Raw genomic sequence first — 23,420 nt, forward strand, 5'->3', positions numbered from 1 at the left:
TTTTTTTTTTTCAGACATGTTCTCTTGATTCGTACTATCAAGCTTATGGCGAAAAAACTACATGTCATTTGAAAATTGATTTATAGGCAAACATGTTAAAAAACTAGGGTTTCTTGATTTTTGATTAAAATAAATTTTCAGTGTAATTTCGAGTTTTTGTTCCTACTAAAATTTGCCTCGTTAGGGGTGCTCGAAATATTTGTTTCCAAATACATGTGTTATGTTACTTATTATTCACGACTAGTGGTCCCGGCCAACATTGACTTGCCATCAAGTAGGCTGTTGAAAAATGTCATGAAATCTCCCATACAAAATGGCATATTAGTTTTCTCTCGTTTTACCAAGTTTTCCGAAAACTTTCCCAAACAAACACGAACACGTCGGAACCCTTAAAAAATACAACAGTGGAAGAATTGTGCAAATCGGTTGTCTCGTTCTCAAGCTATATCGTGACATACGAACACAATTCCATTTTTATTTATACAGATTATAAGAATCTGAGAAATTTAAAATAATTACTTTTTTGGTAAGATCTGACACGATTCTCATGCAGTTTCAGTTATCAAAAAAATTGTAGAGTAAAGTGGGGAAGAGTTTCTTTTTGAGATTTCTAGCTTATTTTAAAACAAAACATTGTATCTCATATTCCGAACACCTTGATTCAAATTCCGAACAGTACGAATAAATCGTATTCAAACGAATAATACCGCAAACAAAATTTATCTAAGCTAGTTTTACTAACCTCGAATTAAAGAATCAACACTACTTCCAAAATATAAAATAAATTGGAAGACGTGAAATTGAATTGCAATGGAGTGTCATTTGCAGGTAGTTTGATGATATATTTCAGTGAAACATTTCAACCCAATCGCTATACAAAAACTGAGTGTTTGGAATATGTGTCTGTTCGGAATTTGAGGCAAAACGGTATTTTACTTCTTATTCCCACCCTATGAAGAGCATGCTTTAATATACTGGTATTACAATCTAATACTGTGGTATGGTATTAATTTGCCATGTTTGTCTGCTCGGGTAATCATAAGCCTTCTACAGTCCAATCTCAAAATTTTGCATAGTCCAATTAGGTGCAAATATTTGTCCTTAGTGTTCAGAAACAATTAGGGAATACTCTAAGAATTTCCCTCAATATTCCAATTTCGTTAACATGGTTCCCGAAAGTCCTATCTAATGTCATTAGAATATTCTCCTATTCAGTGTTGACCAGACTCATTTCCCCGAAATTCAAATTGTGAAGCCATGAACTGTTATAACTGTGCGTTGTATTCCTGAGATGAAGGGGGAGGTGGTTGGGCTTGAGTGTTGCACATGGGATCCGACAGTTTCGATCTCGGTGGGCCGCAATTCAAGTGTCGGTGAAATGATTCGCACTCACTCACTCACTCATTTCATTTCACCGAAACTTGAATTGTGGCTCTCTGGGATCAAAATTGATCGATTTTGTGTGCAGTACTCAAGCTTAACCATTTGCTCTTCTATCTTAGGAGGATAGATCATGGTTGTAGTAGTTCGTGGCTTCGTAGTTCGGAAAATGTTATTTTCGGGGAAATGAGTCTGAACAACACTGCTCCTATTTTATGACTTTTGGAGAAATATAGCAAGTATGAGTGATATATAAGTGATATATTCAGGGGCCTTCCTTAGCAAAGTGGTTAGAGTTCGCGGCTACAAAGCAAAGCCATGCTGAAGTTGTCTGGGTTCGAATCCCGGTCGGCCCAGGATCTTTTCGTAATGGAAATTTCCTTGACTTGGGCATAGTATAAGATTGTACCTGCCCCACGATATACGAATGCGAAAATGGCAACTTAGGCAAAGAAAGCTCTCAGTTAATAACTGTGGAAGTGCTCATAAGAACACTAAGCTGAGAAGCAGGCTCTGTCCCAGTGAGGACGTTAATGCCAAGAAGAAGAAGAGTGATATAATCACTGTTATCCCCAAAAATTATCATCAATATTCTCTGGAATTATTACATTTCAACAAGATTTTCCTAGAAGTACCGTAAGTGGTAAGTAAATCATTGCGTAAAAGAAATTTCTGAAAAAAAATTCTCAAAGGCAATATACAAGAGCATTTATTGATGTTTTCATCGTTAAAAAAAAACAAATATTCAACAATAGACAGAAATCCTTGTTTGATACAAAAAAATTTTTATTTTTATTTTTTTTTTTTTTCAATATGTCTTTAAGGTTCACAAAATATTTAAAACATAATCAAAAAGTTGTCAGACATCTTCTGATTCAGCCCTACTATTCTATTTTCATATTGGTCGACCTATCTGTTTATGCTTAAATTATAAACTTTCGTCAATTCACTTATGGTTCGGAAATGGATCAAGAATTTAGGGCTATCTTCTCAAAGCTTTATTGTGCTTTATATTATTTGTGTAGTTCTAAGCATCTATCAATAATTCTGCAAACTTATTAATAATTCTGATATTCCTGCCAATATTATAATTTGAAATCAATAAAATAATATAAAACAATTAAGAAATAATCTTAAATATTGTTTTAATAATTATAGCTATCCAACAGAAGTTAACAAAATTTAGCAGAGTTCTTCTAATCAACATTATAAGATATAATTGGGTGAACCATTGATGAATTTCTAATATATTCCTGAAAAAAAATTGGCTGCGGTGCTTTAGAATGAATTTCTAAAAGCATTCTTGGAGATTTTCCAAGGAATATACGTTATGCTATTTAAGGCAATGAGAAAATTTGTATGAAAATATGAAAGGAATTACCAAAGAAATTCCTGGAGAGTTATTTTCAGTGTCCTCTTATAAATATTGCAAAGATTGTACTGGAGAAATTCCCTGCTCATAAATTGTTTTGAAATTCTTTAATATAATTTGGTAAGTAACTGTGGAGAAAATCATCTAAAGAAGTTTGGTTCCGATGGAATCTTTCTAATAATCGCAATTTGGCGTAAATCTCGTAGAAACATGTTGCTTAGAAGATTTAAATAAAAACATCCAAACTAGTCTTCACAATAAATCTTTTAGCGTGGATACTATTTTGGATTACCTAATACAATACAGAGCCATAACTTAAAAAGTTAGAGAAAAAATGATACCATTATTCTTTTTCCGTTTCGTTTCCTCTGTTTCCTACACTTTTTGACTTTCGTTCCCTTGGCCAATTTATTTTGGAATCGTCCAAATCCGTTCCTCACCACCTTTGATAATTTTATGTGTATATTTATATGAAGCGCTGATCAAGTTTACTAGTGTAGAATTCAGTTTGGACTTTACGGAATCTGTCGTAAATAAAACTGTGTGTTGGGGTGTTTTGAAGTTCCACCCCACTAGGATCATTACCAGTTAATTAGATAGGATACTTTAGACTGCCGAAGAAGTTTTACTTTCGCTCTGTGTATTTCTGAACAACATTATTATCATCATATATGAAAATTATTTTTTAATGGGCGTCTTACAGACTAGGTATAACTAATAACTCTCGTAAATGATGCAAATGCATTGGATTGGCAATTTTAATCCTGGAATAAAGTCATTGAATGATGTACAAATTCATCGAATACGAGACATTTCTAGATTGTGTCTGGTATTAAAGAGTATATTTTAAGATTGTTCAATTTCGTCCTAGAATAAATAGGTACATCATCGAAATGTAATGTCAATATTCGAATGTATATTTTCATATTTATGTTTGTACGCTACAGAAATGACAATATATAGAAATATCATTAACGGGTATAAAACCGCATTATTTATTACGAATTTAGCGGCTTAGGTTTCCGGTAATTGTGGATTTACGCAGATTAGAGTAAGGTGGGGCAAAAGTTCGACCTTAGTGGTATAATCAAAGTTTCCAGGAAAACAATAGCAGTTAAAACAAAACAAATACCATACAGTGAACCTTCAACATATTGGCTATAATTTTGCTGAACAAACTTGTGTCAAAATATTTTCCCATGTTTTTATAACAGTTTCAAAATTGATTGTCTTATTCGAACTTTTGCCCCACCGGTGGGGCAAGAGTCGAATCTAGTGTGGGGCAAAAGTTCGCTGGCTAAAACACAAAATATCGATCCTTTTATTATATCCTTTTACACCAGCCGAATACTTAAGTTTGACGAAAAATACACACTAAATTTTCATAAAAAAAATTGCCCAAAACCGGGTTAATTGTAATATACTCAAAAATAGCAGTTTTTCGCAAAACTAAGTAGAAATGTAATTTTTTGGTGACAGATTTCGCACGATCAGACAAATTTAACTAAATTTGAAGAAAATATGTGGATTTTAGGCAATTTGCAAATTTTTCCGTGATTTTATACATGGGTCGAACTTTTGCCCCGCTGATTCGAACTTTTGCCCCACTATGGGCCAAAAACTGTTTTCAAGCATTTATGCAAAAACTAATACACCTCAAAGCAACCTTATGATAGGCCTAGAAACGCCCTTACATAAAATATTGAGAAAGATTTTATCTTCAATTGGTTCCATGCAACGAAAGTTTGATCAAAAATTACAATATTCACGTCGAAAAACAACAAATAGCCATAACTTTTCCAAATCTCAATCAATTTTTATGATATTTGGATTGAAAGTCTCTTACTTGAAAAGCATTCGAACCACCATGACATTTATAATATTTGTTTTAAATTGAGCTAGAAATCTTAAAAAGAAACTCTTACCCCACTCGAACTTTTGCCCCACTTTACACTACATATACGCTGCGCTACACGGAGAAATAGCTATAATTGTCGATGTTCCAAAATATTAACTTGCAAATTCTTCCATTTCCAGGGTGTCCTGTATCCAGCCCTGCACAACCTCGTCTCCCGATGGGCCCCACCAGACGAGAAGGGCAAATTCGTTTCGGCTTTGATGGGAGGAACCTTCGGAACGGTTGTCACGTGGCCCCTGGTCGGTGTACTCATCGAAACTTTCGGATGGTCGTTCGCTTTCTACGTCCCGGCTGTGATAACCGCTATCGTCGTTGCATTTTGGCTGATCATCGTGGCTGATTCTCCGGCTAAACACCCACGAATCAAGAAAGAAGAACAAGATTACATCATCAAGTCTTTGGGAGATACCATTTCCAAGCAGAACCTGCTGCCACCGGTGTTGAAGATGATAACCTCTTTGCCGTTCCTTGCTCTGTTGGTGCTGCACTTCGGTAACCTGTGGGGATTGTACTTCCTGCTGACAGCAGCACCCAAGTTCATGAGTGAGGTATGTATCACATGATGATGGCTAGATAACGATTCTCTATTCTAATGTTGATCATTTCGATTAACAGGTTCTTGGATTCAAACTTGCGAAGGCTGGATTCCTCGCAGCTCTTCCGTATCTTGCTCGAGCCTTGGCTGCATTTGGATTTGGAAGCATAGGAGATTACCTCAGAAAGAAATCGGTCTTCAGTGTTACCACAATACGCAAATCATTCTGTCTATTCTGTAAGTATGATCGACGCAATTTTCTAGAAGAGAAACTGTATAGTTGAACTTCTCTCAAAAGCATTCCATGTCTTGAAATCATCCATACTCGAGTGTCAGGTGTCAAACCGTTGGCACTTTATTTGATGGACAAACGACCCTTTTGCGCCATCCGGACAGAAATCTTTCATTGCTAATATTTCAATGGCTTTTTTTATGAACAGCTGTTGGCTGAATGAATATTGTTAGAAATGGCCGGAATGCAAACAAGCAAGCCTCATAAAAAGAAACGTAGCGCGAAAGAAATTCCACTCGCAGTGCACAGTGGTCCAGCAAGTAGATTTCCGCGGGAAGATTCATTTTAAACTTTAGAATCAAACTTCAGACCGTCTCCAACAAAACAGTTTGTATATCGTTTTTATTTCTTTATTAGTATCATTCCAAACATTCAATTCATTTCTTATACTTAGGTGTTCTGTGTTAGACAACACTATCATTTTAATTTGGAAAAACTGAATTAAGTTCTCATTAACATTTTGTTAACTACATATTACATTTCATTTTCTGTGGCATTTAAAAAGTTTTACATGTGAGTTGATTTTACCTGCTTATAAGAGAAAACAACCTACTTAATTAACCTTAACTTAACTTTAAGGCATTAATCGTGGCAATAGAAATTGCAACGATTTATGTCTGAAATTAGTATTCATTTTATTCGACGTATATTCCAATGTTTCAACATATTCAATTTAACTCATTAGTACTATACCAGGGATTCGCTTCAGATTCCTTTTCAAAATATTATTTCAATTCTCTACAATGTTTCCTTCCTGGTATTACAATATCTAGTCTATATTGGCTAAGCATACAACTAAAAATTTATTGAAGATCAAAAGCTGAAAAAAAAAATTATTGAAGAAGAGCTGATAGGCCTGAGAATCGCTTCATTAGATATTTTGAATGAAACAGGTATCGTAGAAGGGTTCCTAGAAAAGGAAAAACATGTATGGCTATCAGGGTATTGAATTGCAAAATATACTGAAGAGCACTCATCAAATTAAATTCTTCCGTTGGAATTGCTTTGCGAATTATTCCATGAGCAATGATTTGCATTAAAGTCACCAATGACAAAAAGATTTGACTTATTACGAGTCAATTTTCGCAAGTCAGTTTGCTTCAATTAACTTGCTGTCCAGTACATTGAAAAAGTACATAGGCAGCTATGAAAGTATATTTACCAAGCTGTAGTTCAACCGAAATACCGAAAGCTTCAAAAACTTTGGTTTGAAATTACGAAAGAAATTGATGTACTTCCTGGACCACTGTGCCATGGAATACTACCGGTCGACTCTTTCTGGCCAGAGCAGAGCGGCAAATAACCGTAACCAAAACAAAACTGCAAAAACATCCGATCACCACCCCTGATTCATGGCTCCAACCAATTCCCCCAGCAGCTCTCGCCTAGACTTTGGAAGCGGCCGGCATTCAGCTTGCTAACGAATGACCGGAGCGATGTAGAAATTGGCAAACGCGTTACAAAGATTCAAATCTGCCTCTGTGTGGCCCTGCGCCTCGGGTGCTTCATACCAACACAACACCGCACGCGTCCAACTAGCACGTTGACCGTGGTCAGCAGAAGTCCACACAAATAAAACTACTTCTTGTAACTATCTGCTCTGCACCGATATTAATAGATTAACCCAACTGTGGGCTAAGCTTGATCGAGTTGTGCCGCTTTATTTAGATGTGGTTCGATCGCATACTTTTCCAGAACACTCCAGATGGCTGGTTTGGCAAGTTTGGTCAGTCGATTTGGTTGGTAGTGAAAGGAGATGAGGTGTTCTCCAAAGGTGACGCATCCAGGGGTAAACCGGAACGAGACCGTGTGAAACTGGAGGAGTCTGGAATATTCGCGAAGTTATGCAAGATAAGGCAATCAGTTGATTAGCGACAAAACTATAATTTGCGTAGCTTTAGACGATGAAGGTTTTTGGATGCTTTTTATGTTGCAAAACACTTACATTGGAACATTTTTCCACGATTTAAAAACAAATCTAATTCACCCGTTGCGTTTAAATATTCAATCGATTGCTTTTTGAAAATAATAAATTTCATCTTCACATGTTAGGATGACCCATTATGATAGTCATCAAAAAGCAATAATTTTCGGTTAAACCCCCCAAAATTTAACAATTCGGACCTCAAAAAGCCATTGCAATGTTTTGAACGGAATGCTGGGTAATTTTCGAAAAATGCCATAAACAGAAGTAGTAAAAATTTAAAAAAAATAAAATCATAGTCCAAGGAATTTAGGAATATCTACAGCATTAGATGAGCATTGAGCAGATCCTAAAGAAGAAGTTTTTCGAAATCTTGTGGCGCAAAAATGTCGAAAAACACGATGAGAACATTCGGACCTACTAACCGTGTTTAGACCATACACTGAAACAAGCGTTGAAGTAATGAGAACCATGAACAAGTTTTTAAATTTACTATTCCAATCACGATTGAGCTATCAAGAGCGTTTTTTATTTGCGTTTGGTCCCTCTTAATCTAACCGCATCGATAGCCGAGCGGTAAGCGTTCGCGCTTGGCAATCGCAAGATCCTCTGTTCGATTCTGGCTTGCTGCAAGTTTTTAACCATGATATAGTAATTTTTACTATCGAAATGGTACCATGGTAAAATTGAATACACAAAATATTTCAAATAAATGCAAATTTAGTCTGCACAAATCAAGTGGCGTTGTGTATTTAATTAAACCCTCTAACATAGTATTTTCAACTGCAACGCTGTTCTCAGTGTACTATTTAAGCACGATAGGCATGACAGGTTCTATGTTTTCGTGAATGCCTTATTTAGCGTGAAACATTTTTTATCTCAGAGAGTTTCTTGCCATCTCATATTAGAAAATGACTAGACGTGTTTAAACAGAATGTTTCAGAAGATCCGAATTAGACGAACCCTGTTCCAATTCGAACCTTCATGGACCAATTCGAATATTTTAGAGGGAGATCCCCTAGTATCGGACACCTAAGCCACTGAATTCTAAGCTCCAAAGTTATTAGGTTTATGCAATCTTGTTATTCATTTCTAAATATGAACATTTTTGTTTCATTTAAAAAATACATTTGTAAATATCAATACGAATTTCGGCATTGCATTTTGATGCTGTATTTTAGTGCCAAATAGATCTTTTTAGGAAGATGGCCTCCAATATCGGACATCATCTTGAAATTTCACAAAATGATTGTGCCTCATTGAAGGTTTTCACCTCAAAGGAAGTGATTAGTTGTCAATTAAAAGCAGCTTGAAAATTTATGTGGGTTATTTGAGTTAACCCCCCAACGCCCAGTGTCACCTCTAGGTGACACCTGTTTTGTTTTGCTTGTCAAAAATCTAATTCTTCTTTGATTTCCGTGAAATCAGTTGTAAATGAAAGCTATACTTATCTAGTTTGATTTTTGCTTAAAGTGGTCCACATCAATCCGGAGTGGCCACCGGGAATCGACTCCAAGCAGAAAAAGTCCATTTTCTTTTTTCTATTATAACAGGAAATCAAAACGACATTTTATTTCAAAACCAACGTGGTTTGCATTGTTTTCAACTGTGCTTCAAATATATTTGAGGTTTTAAATTTTTGGACACAGTGTGTTCTTTTTATTCCGATTTTTTCATCTCTGACAAATTTTCGGCTATGCATTTAACATGGCAATGGATTGCAATAATATTCAGAAAGTAACTGTAAGAAGCGATGAATAATAGTCGTAAGATGTGGAGAAAAATCAGAAATGGCCACCGCGTTCTTTATTATGGTACCCAGAACGTGTTTTGGGAAGCACCTCAGAGTCCCAAAAGAAGACTTCCATTCAGAATTAGTCGAAAAGAAAAATAAAAATCGTACTCGATAGCCTTCGATTTGAATTAGACTTTGCACATGTTTTTGCTATGGTAGAGTAAGTGTTTTTCATAGAAAAATTGATTATTTTGACTCAAGAATAACTTTTGAAAATGGCCTATAAATTTTTGCAAGCAAATAATTTGAAAATTATTGCTTTATTATTAATTAACTCCGAACTTGTTGGTTTTAGAGAAAAATGTTCTATGAAGAAGTTGTAGTAAACCGTTGGGACTATAAGAAAAAAAAGATACACTGAAAATTTTTACTATTTATTTTCTTAAAAAAATCAAAAATAAAACTTAAATTTCAAATTACACAAAACCCCATTTTTAATGTTTTTTTTTTTAATTTTCACCAAAGAATCTTGATAGTAAACAGATGTTTGGGACAAAGTTTCACGATGAAGAAATTTTTGATAAAAAAGTATTTCTGAGAACAAACTTTTGATGAATTTTTAAAATTTTGGTTTTTTGACAAAATAAATACGTTCTGATGATACAAAAAGAATCTTGAAATTATTCTGAATCATAATAACTATATGGATAATATCTCTGGAAGTAACAATTTTCGAATAATATCCTGTTTAATGCAAAAAATATTGCTGAAATATTAAAATAGGCCATTTTTATTAGTTATTCGCGATTCTCCATCAAGGAAAATAAGTAAATGGAAAGAAATATGGTCTTTACTCTTAAAAACGTATTATTAATGATGGAGAATCGCGAATTACCTATTTTAATAATATTTTTATTAACTTAACTCGATATAATTCGATAATGGCTACTTCTAGAGATTTTTTCGTTATAATCATTATGGTTTAGAATCATTTCAAGATTCTTATTGCATCATCAGGACGTATTTATTTTGACAAAAACACAAAATTTTGAAAATTGTCCAAAAGTTGTCCTTAGAAAACTTTTTTACTAAAAACTTCTCCATCATGAAACGTTGTCCCAAACATCTGTTTACTATCAAGATGGTGAAAATTTAAAAAATATTAAATATGGAGTTTATGTGTTATTTGAAATTTAAGTTTTATTTTTGAATTTTTCATGAAAAAACATCAAATATTTTTTCAGTGTGTATTATTATTATCTTTATTAGGGAGATTTTCAACCCACGGCTTTTTCAGTGTGTATTCTTTCTTGTAGGCCAAACAGTTCTTCATAGAACAAAGTACATTATTGAATTCTTATTATTATCAATATACAAAAAAAAACAAAAAGTAAATAATATAAACTGTTTTTTATCACATGCCATATATGCCATATATAGGAACATATATTTCATATATAACACTTTTGAAAGCGATTAAGTGGATCAGTTCAATAATTTACATATATTTGTTGTAAATTATAAATGGTTTCGTTATGGTTCAATATTGTTTGAAGGTGTACTAGGCCCATCAATCTGTTAAACAAATATGTAACAACATCAACGTTACACTTCTACTCAATAAAATCTTTTGAATCTTATAATTATACCTCGAATCGAAATACAATCAACTTTCCCTAACTCTATGTTCCGTAGCATGATATCGAAGTAAAGAACAACAGTAGAAGTAAGTTTAAATGGCTACCTCGCTGGTCACTCTAATCGCAGTTGCTCTGAACTGTAGAATCATAAACATGATTTGTTGGATTTTATTATGGCACATTTGTTTCATAAACAAATCACGCATTTCAGTACGCATTCCAGTCGTACAATCAAATTTACCAATTCAAGAGTAAATCGGCATGACCAATAAACTGGTCAAATAACAAGATGTTATTGCACTACGATGTTTACTATTATGAAAATACGTTCAACCGAAATAGAATCACAAACTGCACAACTTCCCTTAAATGCCGGTATTGTTATTTTACTGGTTCAAAAGGGAATGGTAAAATGAACCGGTTCAAAAAGTTACACATTACAGTTGTACGACTAAACTATCCATCAAATAATGCCATAAACTTTACCGCTTATATTCTGAAAAAAAAATACAAACTTCCATCACAATAAAGCAGCAAACTTTACTGAGCATCTTAAAAACTTAAAATGAAAAATGTACAGGATTAAAAGTGATGAACTAATACAAAGAGTACAACACTACAGTTGTATGATTAATTTGATATCCAATGATAACAGTAAATTTTACGGGTTATCTTCTCAGAAAAAAAATCAAAAAGTCACACATTTCAGTTGTACGATAAAACGTATACTAAATTATAGCAGCAAACTACAGCGATTATCTAAACAGCGTTACAAAAATCTCAAATGCTCATACCTCTTACTCTAGATTTTTCACGGATTGTAGCTCACACAACTCAATAGCCAAAACGTAAAACATCATGGATGAGTTGACTAATCCACTTAAACTACTAACTCCGCTTTGAAAGTAAACCGATGTAAAAAGAAAGATTTTGAACAACATTTCATTTCCTGAAACGGTTCATCTAATAACAAGATTCAACATTATACTTCGATTTTCATCATTAACATATTTCATCATTATCGTCTAATTGAAGAATTATTAATTGCACAAGTTTTCTTATATGCCAGCTTAAAAGTGAATCAGTACAATGAACCGGTTTAAAAACAACACATTTCAGTTAATCTGCCACCAATAGATAACAGTAAATGTCACGTGTTATTTTCTGAAATGAAAATAAATTGTTTTACAGGTTCACAAGTGTATCTGTGAAATGAATCGGTTCAAAAAGTTACAAATTATAGCAGCAAACTTTAGCGGTTATTTTCTGAAAGAAAAATTATCGATTTTACCGGTTCGAAAGTGAACCAATAAACCGAAGTGGTTTATCAAAAAACAAGAATTATTATTTCACACAACATCGAAATTAAATTTTGATTGTATCAATATGGCTGATGAACCGGCTCATCAAATAACAAAATATAACATGACACGTTGATTCTCATTATTTTTAAAATACGTCCAACTGAAGAAAAATCACTAACATCATAAGTTTCCTTATATGCTGGCTCAAAAGTGAATCGGTAAAATGAGCCGGTTCAAAGTATGACACATTTCAGTCGAACGGCTTTTTTTTTTCATCAAAATAAAACAGCATTTTTTCTAACTATCTTGTATAAAATATTTTACCGGTTCAAAAATTAATCGGTAAAATGAACCGGTGCAATAAGTTACACATTACATTTGTAGGATTATTCTTCTATTAACAGTTAACTTCACGGAATATTTTCTGAATAAAAATACATTTTTCAACCGGTTCAAAAGTGAATCGGTAGAATGAAACGGTTCAAAATGGTACACATTTGAGTTTACGATTAAACTGATATTAAATCATAGCAGCAAATTTCAGCGGTTATCTCCTGAAATATAAAAAAATGATTTTACCGGTTCGAAAGTGAACCGGTAAATTGAACCGTTCATCAAAAAACAAGATTAAGCATAACGTTTCACCTCCCGTTGGAATTAATTTTTTATCTTTAACAGTTCACTTTTGGGCGCTGGAGGGTTAAACTTTGCCTTCAATATGTATTGAAAAATTGCTTGATATACGATGAAAAATTTTCCTGTTATTCTGAATGTTTATTTTCCTTCCATATATTGCAATTTTTATATTGTGGATCGTCAGGATATGCAAGATCAAAATTGATTATTTTTCTATAGTTTCTTTCATTAAGATTAAAAATGGTTTCATTATTTCAAAATGCGATTATTTTTAATCATTCTTGTGTGTTTTCTATGATTGTCTCATATTCATTGATTACAAATTTCAAATATAAGTCGATATGGCGATTTATTATCGTATTCCAACATATGTAATTCCTGAAAATGGCATTCATTTTTTAAATATGTGTTATTTCAGACAAACATTACTGGCTGTTAGATTGTTTCTATTTTCCAATTTTGTCCGGTGCCAGGTGCTTTTGTTTTTGCTATGGTAGTAATACATAACTTCAAGTTTGATTTCAAGTTCAATGAACTGCTTTTGTAATCGCAAGCATAAGATACCACGCTCAATGGTTGACAAAATTCAATTTAATTAAAATCAGAACCATGTCAAGTTAAATGTGAATTTTCCAAAAAAATATTAATCGAAGTCTCCGAGTTGATTCAAAACGTAGTACTATTATTTGCACTCGTGCGCGGTTTTTAGATCGTGTTCACAAACCACTTGGGTTGTGTGTAGGTCCTCACAAATTATTTTTAATATTTATGGAGACACTTTTTGAATACTGGATCTACTAGTTTGTCTATTGGGTTTCTAATAAGCCTGTTTTGAAGAATCTTTCCCGATCAAACAAGGAAGCATCGTAACAACTTCTGTTTTTTTTTACTACGTCAGCTGTTGAAATAAGCCGAGTGCTCGACGAGCACGAAAAAGTCTCACTCATTTTGTGATTTCGCCCTAAAAGCCATTGGTACCGTAAAATCGGGTGTAATTGATCAGAAGGGTGAAATTGATCATCGTATCACTCGATTTTATTTATTCGGAATGGAGCACAAATATCAATGTAAGTTGCAGTAAATGTACGTTGCTTGTCGTAACTATTGTCGAATGGTGTGTTGTGAAGTTTTTTGCGTTAAAAAATGTTTATTACTATGTAAATAACGTAAAATTTCAAAATCATGCACGGTGCAGTATTGACAAACACCTATGAACTTCTATTTATAAGCAAGGATTTGAACATGGTATAAACCTGAAAGTTTGTGAGGATGCTTGAGATATATCCCCAAACCAAATTTCATCACCAAAACTCGTACCAATTTGCTCATATGGTTGAAATAATTGAATTTCTGTTAGATATCATTGAATTCCTTAGGAAATTGCATACATTTAGGCGTTTTCCGCGTAATTCTTGAAATTTAACTATTCGTTATTTATATAAATATTGCATTGATAAGAATTTTACAAGCATATCCGGATTCAGGGAGCTCAAATTTATCATATAGAGTTGTTTTGGAAACTAACAATAATGGCATTGACAAGTGATCAATTTCACCCCGAAATGAGATCCTCTGATTTTTTATTTTTGAGGTATTTGTTAACACTAAAATGACATTTGTTAGAAAATGTCGGTACATAAGTCGATGAGGCTCACCTTCGTACTTGTTTTCCTGCATTTAGTTGTTTGGCATTGTTAACATTATAGAAAACAGACTAGAAAAACCGTGAAAAATGATCAATTTCACCCGAAATTACGGTAATCTAGTGTGCAGCTCGGTATATATAGGAGAATCTTCTCTTTATCGTCGCATTGTTAAATAACTCGTAAATCCATTCTTTCGATCAGTAACAACATGCTGCACTTTTGGATATCAATGGCTTTTAGGGCGAGATCATAAATTGAGTGTGAGGTCAGAATCAAAGGGTCCATATTGGACCTTCACAAATTCCATATTATCGAACTATTTGAGCACAAAAAGTGCATAGAAATATAAAAACCATATAGTCAGATGAAAGCTTAAATTTAGAGGATTCAGTTAAAGAATAATACAGATTTATTAGTGAATTAAGGTCACTTACAGTGGCTTGCAAATAATGCTCACAGACAGTATACTAGAGCACTTCAGAACAAAGAAAGAATATTGAAAAAACGAACGCAAAAACCAAAGAACGTCAAATTTGATGTGAAAGGCTCGAGTCAGACTATGGATAGGAAAACAATACACACAATTTTTCATAGTGACGCATTTCGCGCCAACTCGAACAGATAATGGCAGCACCCTCCAAAATTTCATTGAAACTTTCTGGATGTGTATACCTAGACTGAGTACCCGAGCAGGTGGAAAAAGCTGACCAAGATCATAATTTGTTGTTTTAAAGTAATTACTGACGATCATAATCAGCTATTGGTTTGTTTGAGATAAGAGATGAAAGATCAAAAATAATATCAAATATTAATATGGAGAACAATATCTTGTTAAGATATTATGAGATCAAAACAATATCTGGCAAGTTTATTGATTGATCAACCAAATAATATCAAAATATTATCTGACAGATGGCGAAGAATAAAAATATTAAATGAGCCGGCAATCCAAATCGAACCCTCGACCTTCAGATCTATACACAGAGATGCTTATAATTTAGCTATGCCAATGAAATGGAAGATCAAAGAAATAAGAGCATCATTTTCTTCGATTTCTGAGACTACTTTTTGCTCCTAGAGGTTGTTTTGACGTCACAGTGTTCACAGTTTGGCCATTTTGCTGTTGAATGTTGTTCATGTGAAAAAAATAATTTTGATATTATTTACATATTATCAGATGTAGAGCTATAGCGCTGAGATTTAGAAAACTTTCGAAAATCATTTCAATATCAAATTGAGAGTTGCGATCATAATTTGTTAGTTTCGAGATGTGATTTTGATTTTTCCGTCTGCCCTGATAGACTACTACGACAAAACTTTTTACCCGGTAATCGAAAAATGGCAATTCTTACAAAAAAGTGCTGCGTGGATTACTTGTAGGTAATTGTCTTAATTTTTGAATAGAAATACTGAAGAAAACCTAATTTCACTGAAAAAAAATATTTTCAAAATTTAAAATAATTCGAAAAAAATAATCATTTTTTATTTCATTGAAATTTGATCTCCAGATAGGTAATTATGTTTACTACCAAATACCCATATATCGCAAGATAATCACTTTTAAGGAAAAAAGCCCCCTTAAAAAACGATTTTTTCTAAATCGACTTTAAATGTTGATATATTTTTAGTGTAGGCTGTGTAATTATCTACAAGTTATCCATACATATAGATAAATTTCCATCTAAGTATGAAAAGTATTTGATTTGACTTTGGGTATAAAAAAATGAGGATATCGTTCAAACCGAATCTACACTAACGCAACTGCTAAAATATAAGGCTGTAGTTGGAGGGGTTTAACAAAAGACGAAATAAAGGCGACCAAAAACATACTAGTCGAGGCCAGAACGAGTATCACCCCTGGTACTGCATTCAGTCCCTCTGTTTCATGGGCGTAGCCAGAAAAGGATAGAGGAGTCGTTGTCCCATTTTTAATGGAAAAAAATCTAAATCAACTGATTTGCTACAAAGGTGAATGTTTAACTCGTATTTTTACATTCATGTTTATATTAAATTACGTCATGATAATCTTTTTGAGTAATTCTTGAAATTCAACTGAAATTCAGACTTCTGCAAAAGATCTTGCATTTCGAAGGTTTAATCTACAATCAACAATTGATCATTCGAGTAATCTGCCAAAAAACTGTTATGAAAGTCAAAAGATCTTTGCCAAGCGTTTGTGAGGTTATTTTAAAATGTGTTCATCCAGGAATTCTTCGAAGAATTCGTCATAGAATCCAATGAGTCCATCAAAGATCCCTTAAAAATCAATTTTCCTAAAAAAAATTCTGCAAAGTCTTGATTAAATGCAACTTGTGACTAATTAAAAAGTTTGTTCGAAAAAGAATCTTCTGAAAACACCTCCAAGAACTCTTATGAAATATTTTTCATAAATTCCATTTCTTTTCTTAAATGAATTCAGAATATACACCAAATCAGGAATTTAACAAAAAACATTTTCGAGCATCGCCTTAAGCCCTGGAATTTCTACAAGAAATTAAATCAAGATTTTTTTCAGTGAATTGCTTTCAGTAGTTTTATGATATTATCAAAGGAATTTCTCCAGGAAATTTTGAATAAATAATCAAAAAATAAATAATTGTGCAAATAAATTTATCAGAGTTAATTTTAAGGACCTCGAACTAGCGAGTCGTGATAACTCCCGAGGTCAAAATAGATTGGAATATGTTTAAATTGAATTACAATTGACTGCCATTTCCTGTCAGTTTGATGACATATTTCAGCGAAACATTTCAACTAAATCGCCTTACAAAAACCGAGTGTTCGGAATATGAGTCTGTTCGGAATTAGGAAAGTTTCTTAAAGAAAGTTCCCAGAATTATCCTGATAAAAAGAATATGTTTAGGATTTTTTACAAGCATTTCTTTTTTTTTTATTATTCTAGGAATTACTCCAGGTATCACATAAAACAGATATTATAACGATTCCTGCAAAAAAAATTCTCCAGGATTTTATCTGGGGTTCCATCAAAGATTTTTCCTAGAGTTTTATCCAGAAATTAACACTGGAGTTATCTTAAAGATATCCTGAAATGTTATCAAGAATTCATAAACAACTTAAACTTGGAAATTTTAAAGAGTTTCAAAAACCAGAAGTATCTAGAATATAATGTTATGGCCTGTTCCAGGCATTATACCAAAGTTGGTTCAGGAATTGATATTGTAGCTCGCCCAGAATATTTTTCTCAGAATTCCTTCGAATAATGTAACAGAAATTCTTCCCAAGATACATACAAAGAAAATGGTTTAGAGATTTTGCAGGAGTATCCTTCGAGTTTTATTTTTAGTTTATCTATGAATATATGTAAGAACACTACCAAAAACTAATCTGCAGAATCAAGCGAAAATTTCTCAAACTATAACTTTTTGGATTAAATAAACTTCTTCAAGGGAAATTCTTTAAAAAAAATACGAATAAATTCTTGACGGGCTTCCTGAAGGAATTTCTGAATTATTTTTAGAAGAAATTCTGTAGAAAACTCCTGCATGGAATTTTTAGGAACTCTAATTAAAATTTAGAGTAAGATGAGGCCAAAGTTCGACCTTGGTGGTGTATAAAAAGTTTCCAGAAAAAAATGGAAGTGAAGCAAAGAAGCTCTTTCAAAAATCACTGTAGGGATTCTGGTAGTAATTCTTGATTCTTGGAGTAGTTGTTAGTCGTAATTCTGGAAGAATCCAAGTAAGAGTGTGAAAAAGAATTTCTAGAAATATAGTCAATGAATTTTTATAGTTTGAATGAACTTTCAAGGTCACATTTACTTTTAAAAGAGGCTTCAATCCCCAGAAATTAAAGGCGTATAGGGTAAATTATGTATTTTGGACAGGCTAAGGATATGTCTGGAAACGGCGATCGATTAACTGCATTAGATTCAAATATTTTATTACGTAATGTTACTTATATGCTTAATGTCCCATTGTATTTTGAGTTTCTGAGGAGAAAAAGCTTACAAAGTATAGTATTAACTTCCATAATAGCGTTTTTTGACGGCCTGTCTGACATACATTTCGGACACCTAATATACATTTTGGACACTCTCATGTGAATATAATTTTGACAGAAAAGAGTTTACATGTGACTTATGCATTTTGCGCTTTTTGGATGTGTATATTAGTGGAAATCAATAATTTCATTTAATGCAAGCAAATATCATCACATCCACGAAAACCGCCTGCAAGTATGCATGCATGCGACATTCCAGTGTGTTTCATCAGATGGTCAAATTATATCAACTGAACAAAAACCATAATCTATTTTGGACAACACTTGATGTATGCCTTATATACTCATGTTCAGATTTTAGACGAACTTAGCTTAAATTTTAGACATATTCAATCATGTTTCCACTTTCAAACTTTTTATGAATGCCAATTCTGAGCGTTATTATTGCATTTAATGTATGTTCTTGAAATGCACATCCTCTTGCATTCGTAAGATTCACAGATGTTTTGTAGATACAATTTACAATTTTTACATTTTTGAAGCCAATATGTAATTGTTATGAAAATAATCATCAATAATTAGTAGCAAAGTGTATTAATGATGCAATACATGATTTCCCGTACATGTATTCCTTACCATCTAATTGGAAATAAGCATAGAACGACCAGCCTGTCCAAATTATATGCATGTCCAAATTACATACGTTACCCTAACATTATTTTTTTTTTTTCAGCGTTCTAGATGTTGTTTTTTTAACGGTAATCTAAAGTTTTGAACAAAAGTAATATAGCTGTTTTCTTCGAGAGTAAACATTTCTGACTCTAAATAGAGTACCGTAATCCGGGGTATCATTGATCAGCGGGGTAATATTGATCGGAATGACTTGTCTCATCAAAAGTTCGTATTATCATTTATTGATGATATATTTCCAAATCATGAATGGTGCTTCTCTTTCTTATATTCATGAGATAATAAAATTTGAAATTTTTGCGAAAATTGCGTTTACCTTATGCGTAAATTTGTTAACTTTTCGAAATAATGATTTTACTTGGTAAGGATGACACTACCGAATATTCATGTCGCACATGAGTTCCGCAAACGACATAAGCAAGGAAAATGTGGTTCTTAATAAAAATGGCATCGCCGAAAACGATTCCGTTGTCAAAACCTTTATAAGTATGCTCAATTAATCAACATTACCGAATTACTGTTAGGAATATAGAATTCCCTTAGGAAATTGCCTACCATTAGGCGTATTCCGTTGTTCGAGGTGTTTTTATTTTTAAAATAACTTAAAAAGTAAATAACTTGTAAGCGTTTGGCCTTCATATTCGGCTTCGGGAGCCATGATTTAAGAAAGTAACGACATTTTCAATATTACCGAACATTGTTTACATAGGTGGTCAATGTTACCCCATACCAGCTAAATCAAAAAATCGCCTAAACATTTTTTTAAACATGCTTAAATCTTTCAAAAAACAAAATACAGTACATAGTCACGAGCTATAGGTGGCAGTACTTGTTTTAAAAAAATAAAATTTAAGACATTTGCAGTTTCGAACGAAATATTAAGGAAAAATTTAAAAAAAATGATCAATGTTACCCCGGATTACGGTATTTGAAATTTCATTATTATGGTATTGACGAGTGAAACTTTTCAAATAACTAACTTTAATTTACATGAGCTGAATCAGATCTATATACTTCTCTTTTTCATCACCAAACTGCCTTGCAACTAAAATAAAATGCTCATTTCAGCTCAAAACGCAAATCGTGTAGACGCTACCTATTCTGAATTTCATAAGATAATGAGAATAATGATAAAGTGATAACCGATGATACAGTTATGACATTTTCCATCAAAGTTTTGTTAAATTTCCTAGACTCCGTTTTTGAAAGAGCTTTTCAGAGAATATGATTTTTATAGTTCAAAAATGTATACCGTAAAGCGGGGTAACTTTGATAGTATTTCGAAGAAAACTTGAATATTTATGCATGCTGTTTTAAAGAATTATAGTTTATATTTATAAAACAAGTACTGGCATCCTAGCTATCGATTGCAGTTGATAGATTGCCAAAAGATTTATTTTTAATGGATATATAATTTTTCATATAATCGAAAATCGGTTTTCTGTTTTGGGGTTACTTTGATAATGGAGTATAAATCGAACAAATTTGAATGAATTACGTAACATTTGTAAGGCATTGCATACCTCTAGGCGTTTAATCTTATGTGGATATTTTTGACTTGGATTACAAAAATGGTCCCAGTTTGTGAAAATGATTTTCACTAAGAGATTTGAGACCATATTCAAGTTCTATGATAACTAGGCTGTCAAAGATAAGTGACCAACTATTTAAAATTACATCAAATTGTGATCGTAGAACAGATTGTTTGTAAGCGTTTCTAAAATGCTGAATGTATTAGAAAAAAATACACAAAAATAAATAATCATAATTAAATTATATTAAACAATATTTGAGATTCAGAAGAATCTTTGGGGCTCAACTTCCAAATGGTAGCTAGGGATGCTACAATCAAGCTTCTGTAGGGCGGAACTCTAAGAAATGACATTTAGAGGTTGCCCAGTTGAGATTTTTAAAATATGACCGTATTTCGTGAGCAATGTTAAACAAATATTCCTAGTTCTGCAAAATTTCGGAAAATCCATAGTTTTTATACACCGTTTTGACTCATATTCCGAACACTTAAGGTCAATATTGACTTTAAATGCATCTCACAGACCCAAATTAGATAATATGTGTGAATATTTCAATGTCTTTGCAAAGTCTGGCTGTTAGCTGTTGGGTGTGCCGATAAAAAAAATTATTTAAACTTGTTTAGTATCAGTTTTCTGTAAAAGTATGGAACAACATTTTGATTCAAATGCCGAACACTGTGTTCATTCTGTCTCATATTCCGAACATCTTGATTCAAATTCCGAACAGCACGAATAAATCGTACTCAAATAAATAATTGCGCAAATTAATTTATCAGAGTTAATTTTAAGGACCTCGAACTAGCGCGTCGTGATAACTCCCGAGGTCAAAATAGATTGGAATATGTTTAAATTGAATTACAATTGACTGCCATTTCCTTTGATGAAACATTTCAACTAAATCGCCTTACAGAAACCGAGTTTTCGGAATATGAGTCTGTTCGGAATTTGAGACAAAACGGTATTTTGCAAATCCCTTGGGGTCCAAGCTATCTGAAAAAAAAATCATTTACTGTATGTTTTGCTCGAAAATTCTACACACTGATTTTTTAACTGTTCATATCAAAGTGGGTATCAAACTTAACGCTAGAATTATTCTGCACTTATTGAAAGATTGGACATTTTATAAGGGAAAACTTTGCCAAAAACATTATAGCTCTAATTTTATGCGTATTGAAGTAATTCGAGATATACTGTGGGCAGAAATGCAGCTTTCCTGTCTGTTTTTGCAGTTTCTTGCTAAGCACAAGATCAACACTTTGAAGCTACAATCATCTGACAAGATCAGATCTGTTAATCATAACCTCTCCCGTCCTAATGAGATCTTGATCACTAATTTTTATCTAAATAAAGATAAAACATGCGATCAAATTATCTGAAAGTGAATTAAGACCACAGTAAAGATCAATTAAACAGTAACGTCATGTTCACCAACGCAACCGATTGCCAATGCCTATATTTTACTTGTCATTGCGTTCAACCTCATAATTGCCACTGCCAAGGGACACACAGTGTCACTATTGCCATATCAATATGTTGCAAAATATCTCAGATACCTGCAGAAGTACATATCACCATCTCGCATAAAGCAGGGTCTAAAAATAGCATCACCGAAGTCATGAAAGCACTCTCAGGAAAACGTCCAAGACTGAAGTTTAACGATCGAACGACCTACTGTTTCACATCACGAGGTTGAACAAGCCCCTAGTCATTAGATCCATATGATTGGTTCAACTTTGCCAACCGTGTCCATCAAGTGAAAATCAACCGGCTGACTGACTGATTTTACTTTAATTGCAGCTCACATAATCCCCGGCCTGTTCCTCGTGGGGCTCATCTATGCTGGGTTCGATCCGTACGTGTGCGTGGCCATTATCACCCTCTCGCTGGGTTTCAACGGTGCCTCCACCATGACGAATCTGCAAAACTCCCAGGACCTGGCGCCAAACTTTGCCGGCACCCTGTACGGAATCATCAATTTTGTCGGAACGACAAGTGGTTTCATTTCGCCTATGCTGGTGGCACACTTCACAGCTGATCGAAGTACCATGGACGAGTGGCAGTACGTGTTTGCGATTGGAGCAGCTGCCTACATCATTCCGGCCCTGGTCTTTGTCCTGTTTGGGTCCGCTGTGGTTCAGAAGTGGAACGAGCCCAAGCAGCATGAATCGAAGCAAACGACCAAACAAGTGCAAGAGACGTATTGAGTCAGGCAGGCACCTCCTCATCGTCTCTTGCCTCAGTGATCCAGTAGCTACTTAGTGAGAGCTGGTTGAGGCTTTTCCAGCCTTAAGGCTTTCTCATATTTTCATCTGTAAATATAGCTGAGTAATGTATGTATTAGGAAACACACATCTCAACGAATCTCATCTCTAATGATAGTCAACTAGCGATTAAGTGAACCAACGAGAAGTATTATTAGCTAGGGCTGGTAAAGCTATAAATATCACAAATTGGTATATTATTTTCTGTATATACAAACGACCCGGCACCTAAATTATGTAATTCAGTGAAGCAAGTGATAGTGGGCCGTTTTTATGTAACGGTGTCGACCGTACGAGCTTTTATGCTCAACCAATGCGCGAATCCCTGACCCACTGAGGCAATACAAATGGAAATAAATATGCCATTGCAGGACAGATTCAATGCAAGAATAACTCATGCAAACACATTGATTGATGATACGAGAATGATTGAGAAATCCTACACCAGAACTTGTTTAATGTAAGAAAATTGACCAATGGTATTTCAAAGGCAAATGTCTTGATGAGGTATTGGAAATCTACATAATGTCTATTATAAAATTGATGGCATGTCTAGATTCATAATTTCTTACATGAGGCTGTCTTTATGTTAAAACCA

The 23,420-nt window shown here is 33.6% G+C and overlaps 1 protein-coding gene across 2 annotated transcripts in view; it reads left to right on the forward strand.

The window, feature by feature from the left end:
• Positions 1 to 23,219, forward strand: part of LOC5572361 (sialin) — an 86,799-nt gene extending 63,580 nt beyond the window's left edge. For both annotated transcript variants that reach the window (XM_021850442.1, XM_021850441.1), the window contains exons 5-7: positions 4,790 to 5,218; positions 5,286 to 5,442; positions 22,359 to 23,219. In XM_021850442.1, coding sequence (XP_021706134.1) covers positions 4,790 to 5,218; positions 5,286 to 5,442; positions 22,359 to 22,765 — 993 coding nt within the window. In that variant the 3' untranslated portion in view covers positions 22,766 to 23,219. The remainder of the gene's footprint in view (positions 1 to 4,789; positions 5,219 to 5,285; positions 5,443 to 22,358) is intronic.
• The last annotated feature ends 201 nt before the right edge of the window (positions 23,220 to 23,420 follow it).

The sequence above is a fragment of the Aedes aegypti genome, chromosome 3 (genome assembly GCF_002204515.2).
Source record: "Aedes aegypti strain LVP_AGWG chromosome 3, AaegL5.0 Primary Assembly, whole genome shotgun sequence".
NCBI lineage: Eukaryota > Metazoa > Arthropoda > Insecta > Diptera > Culicidae > Aedes > Aedes aegypti.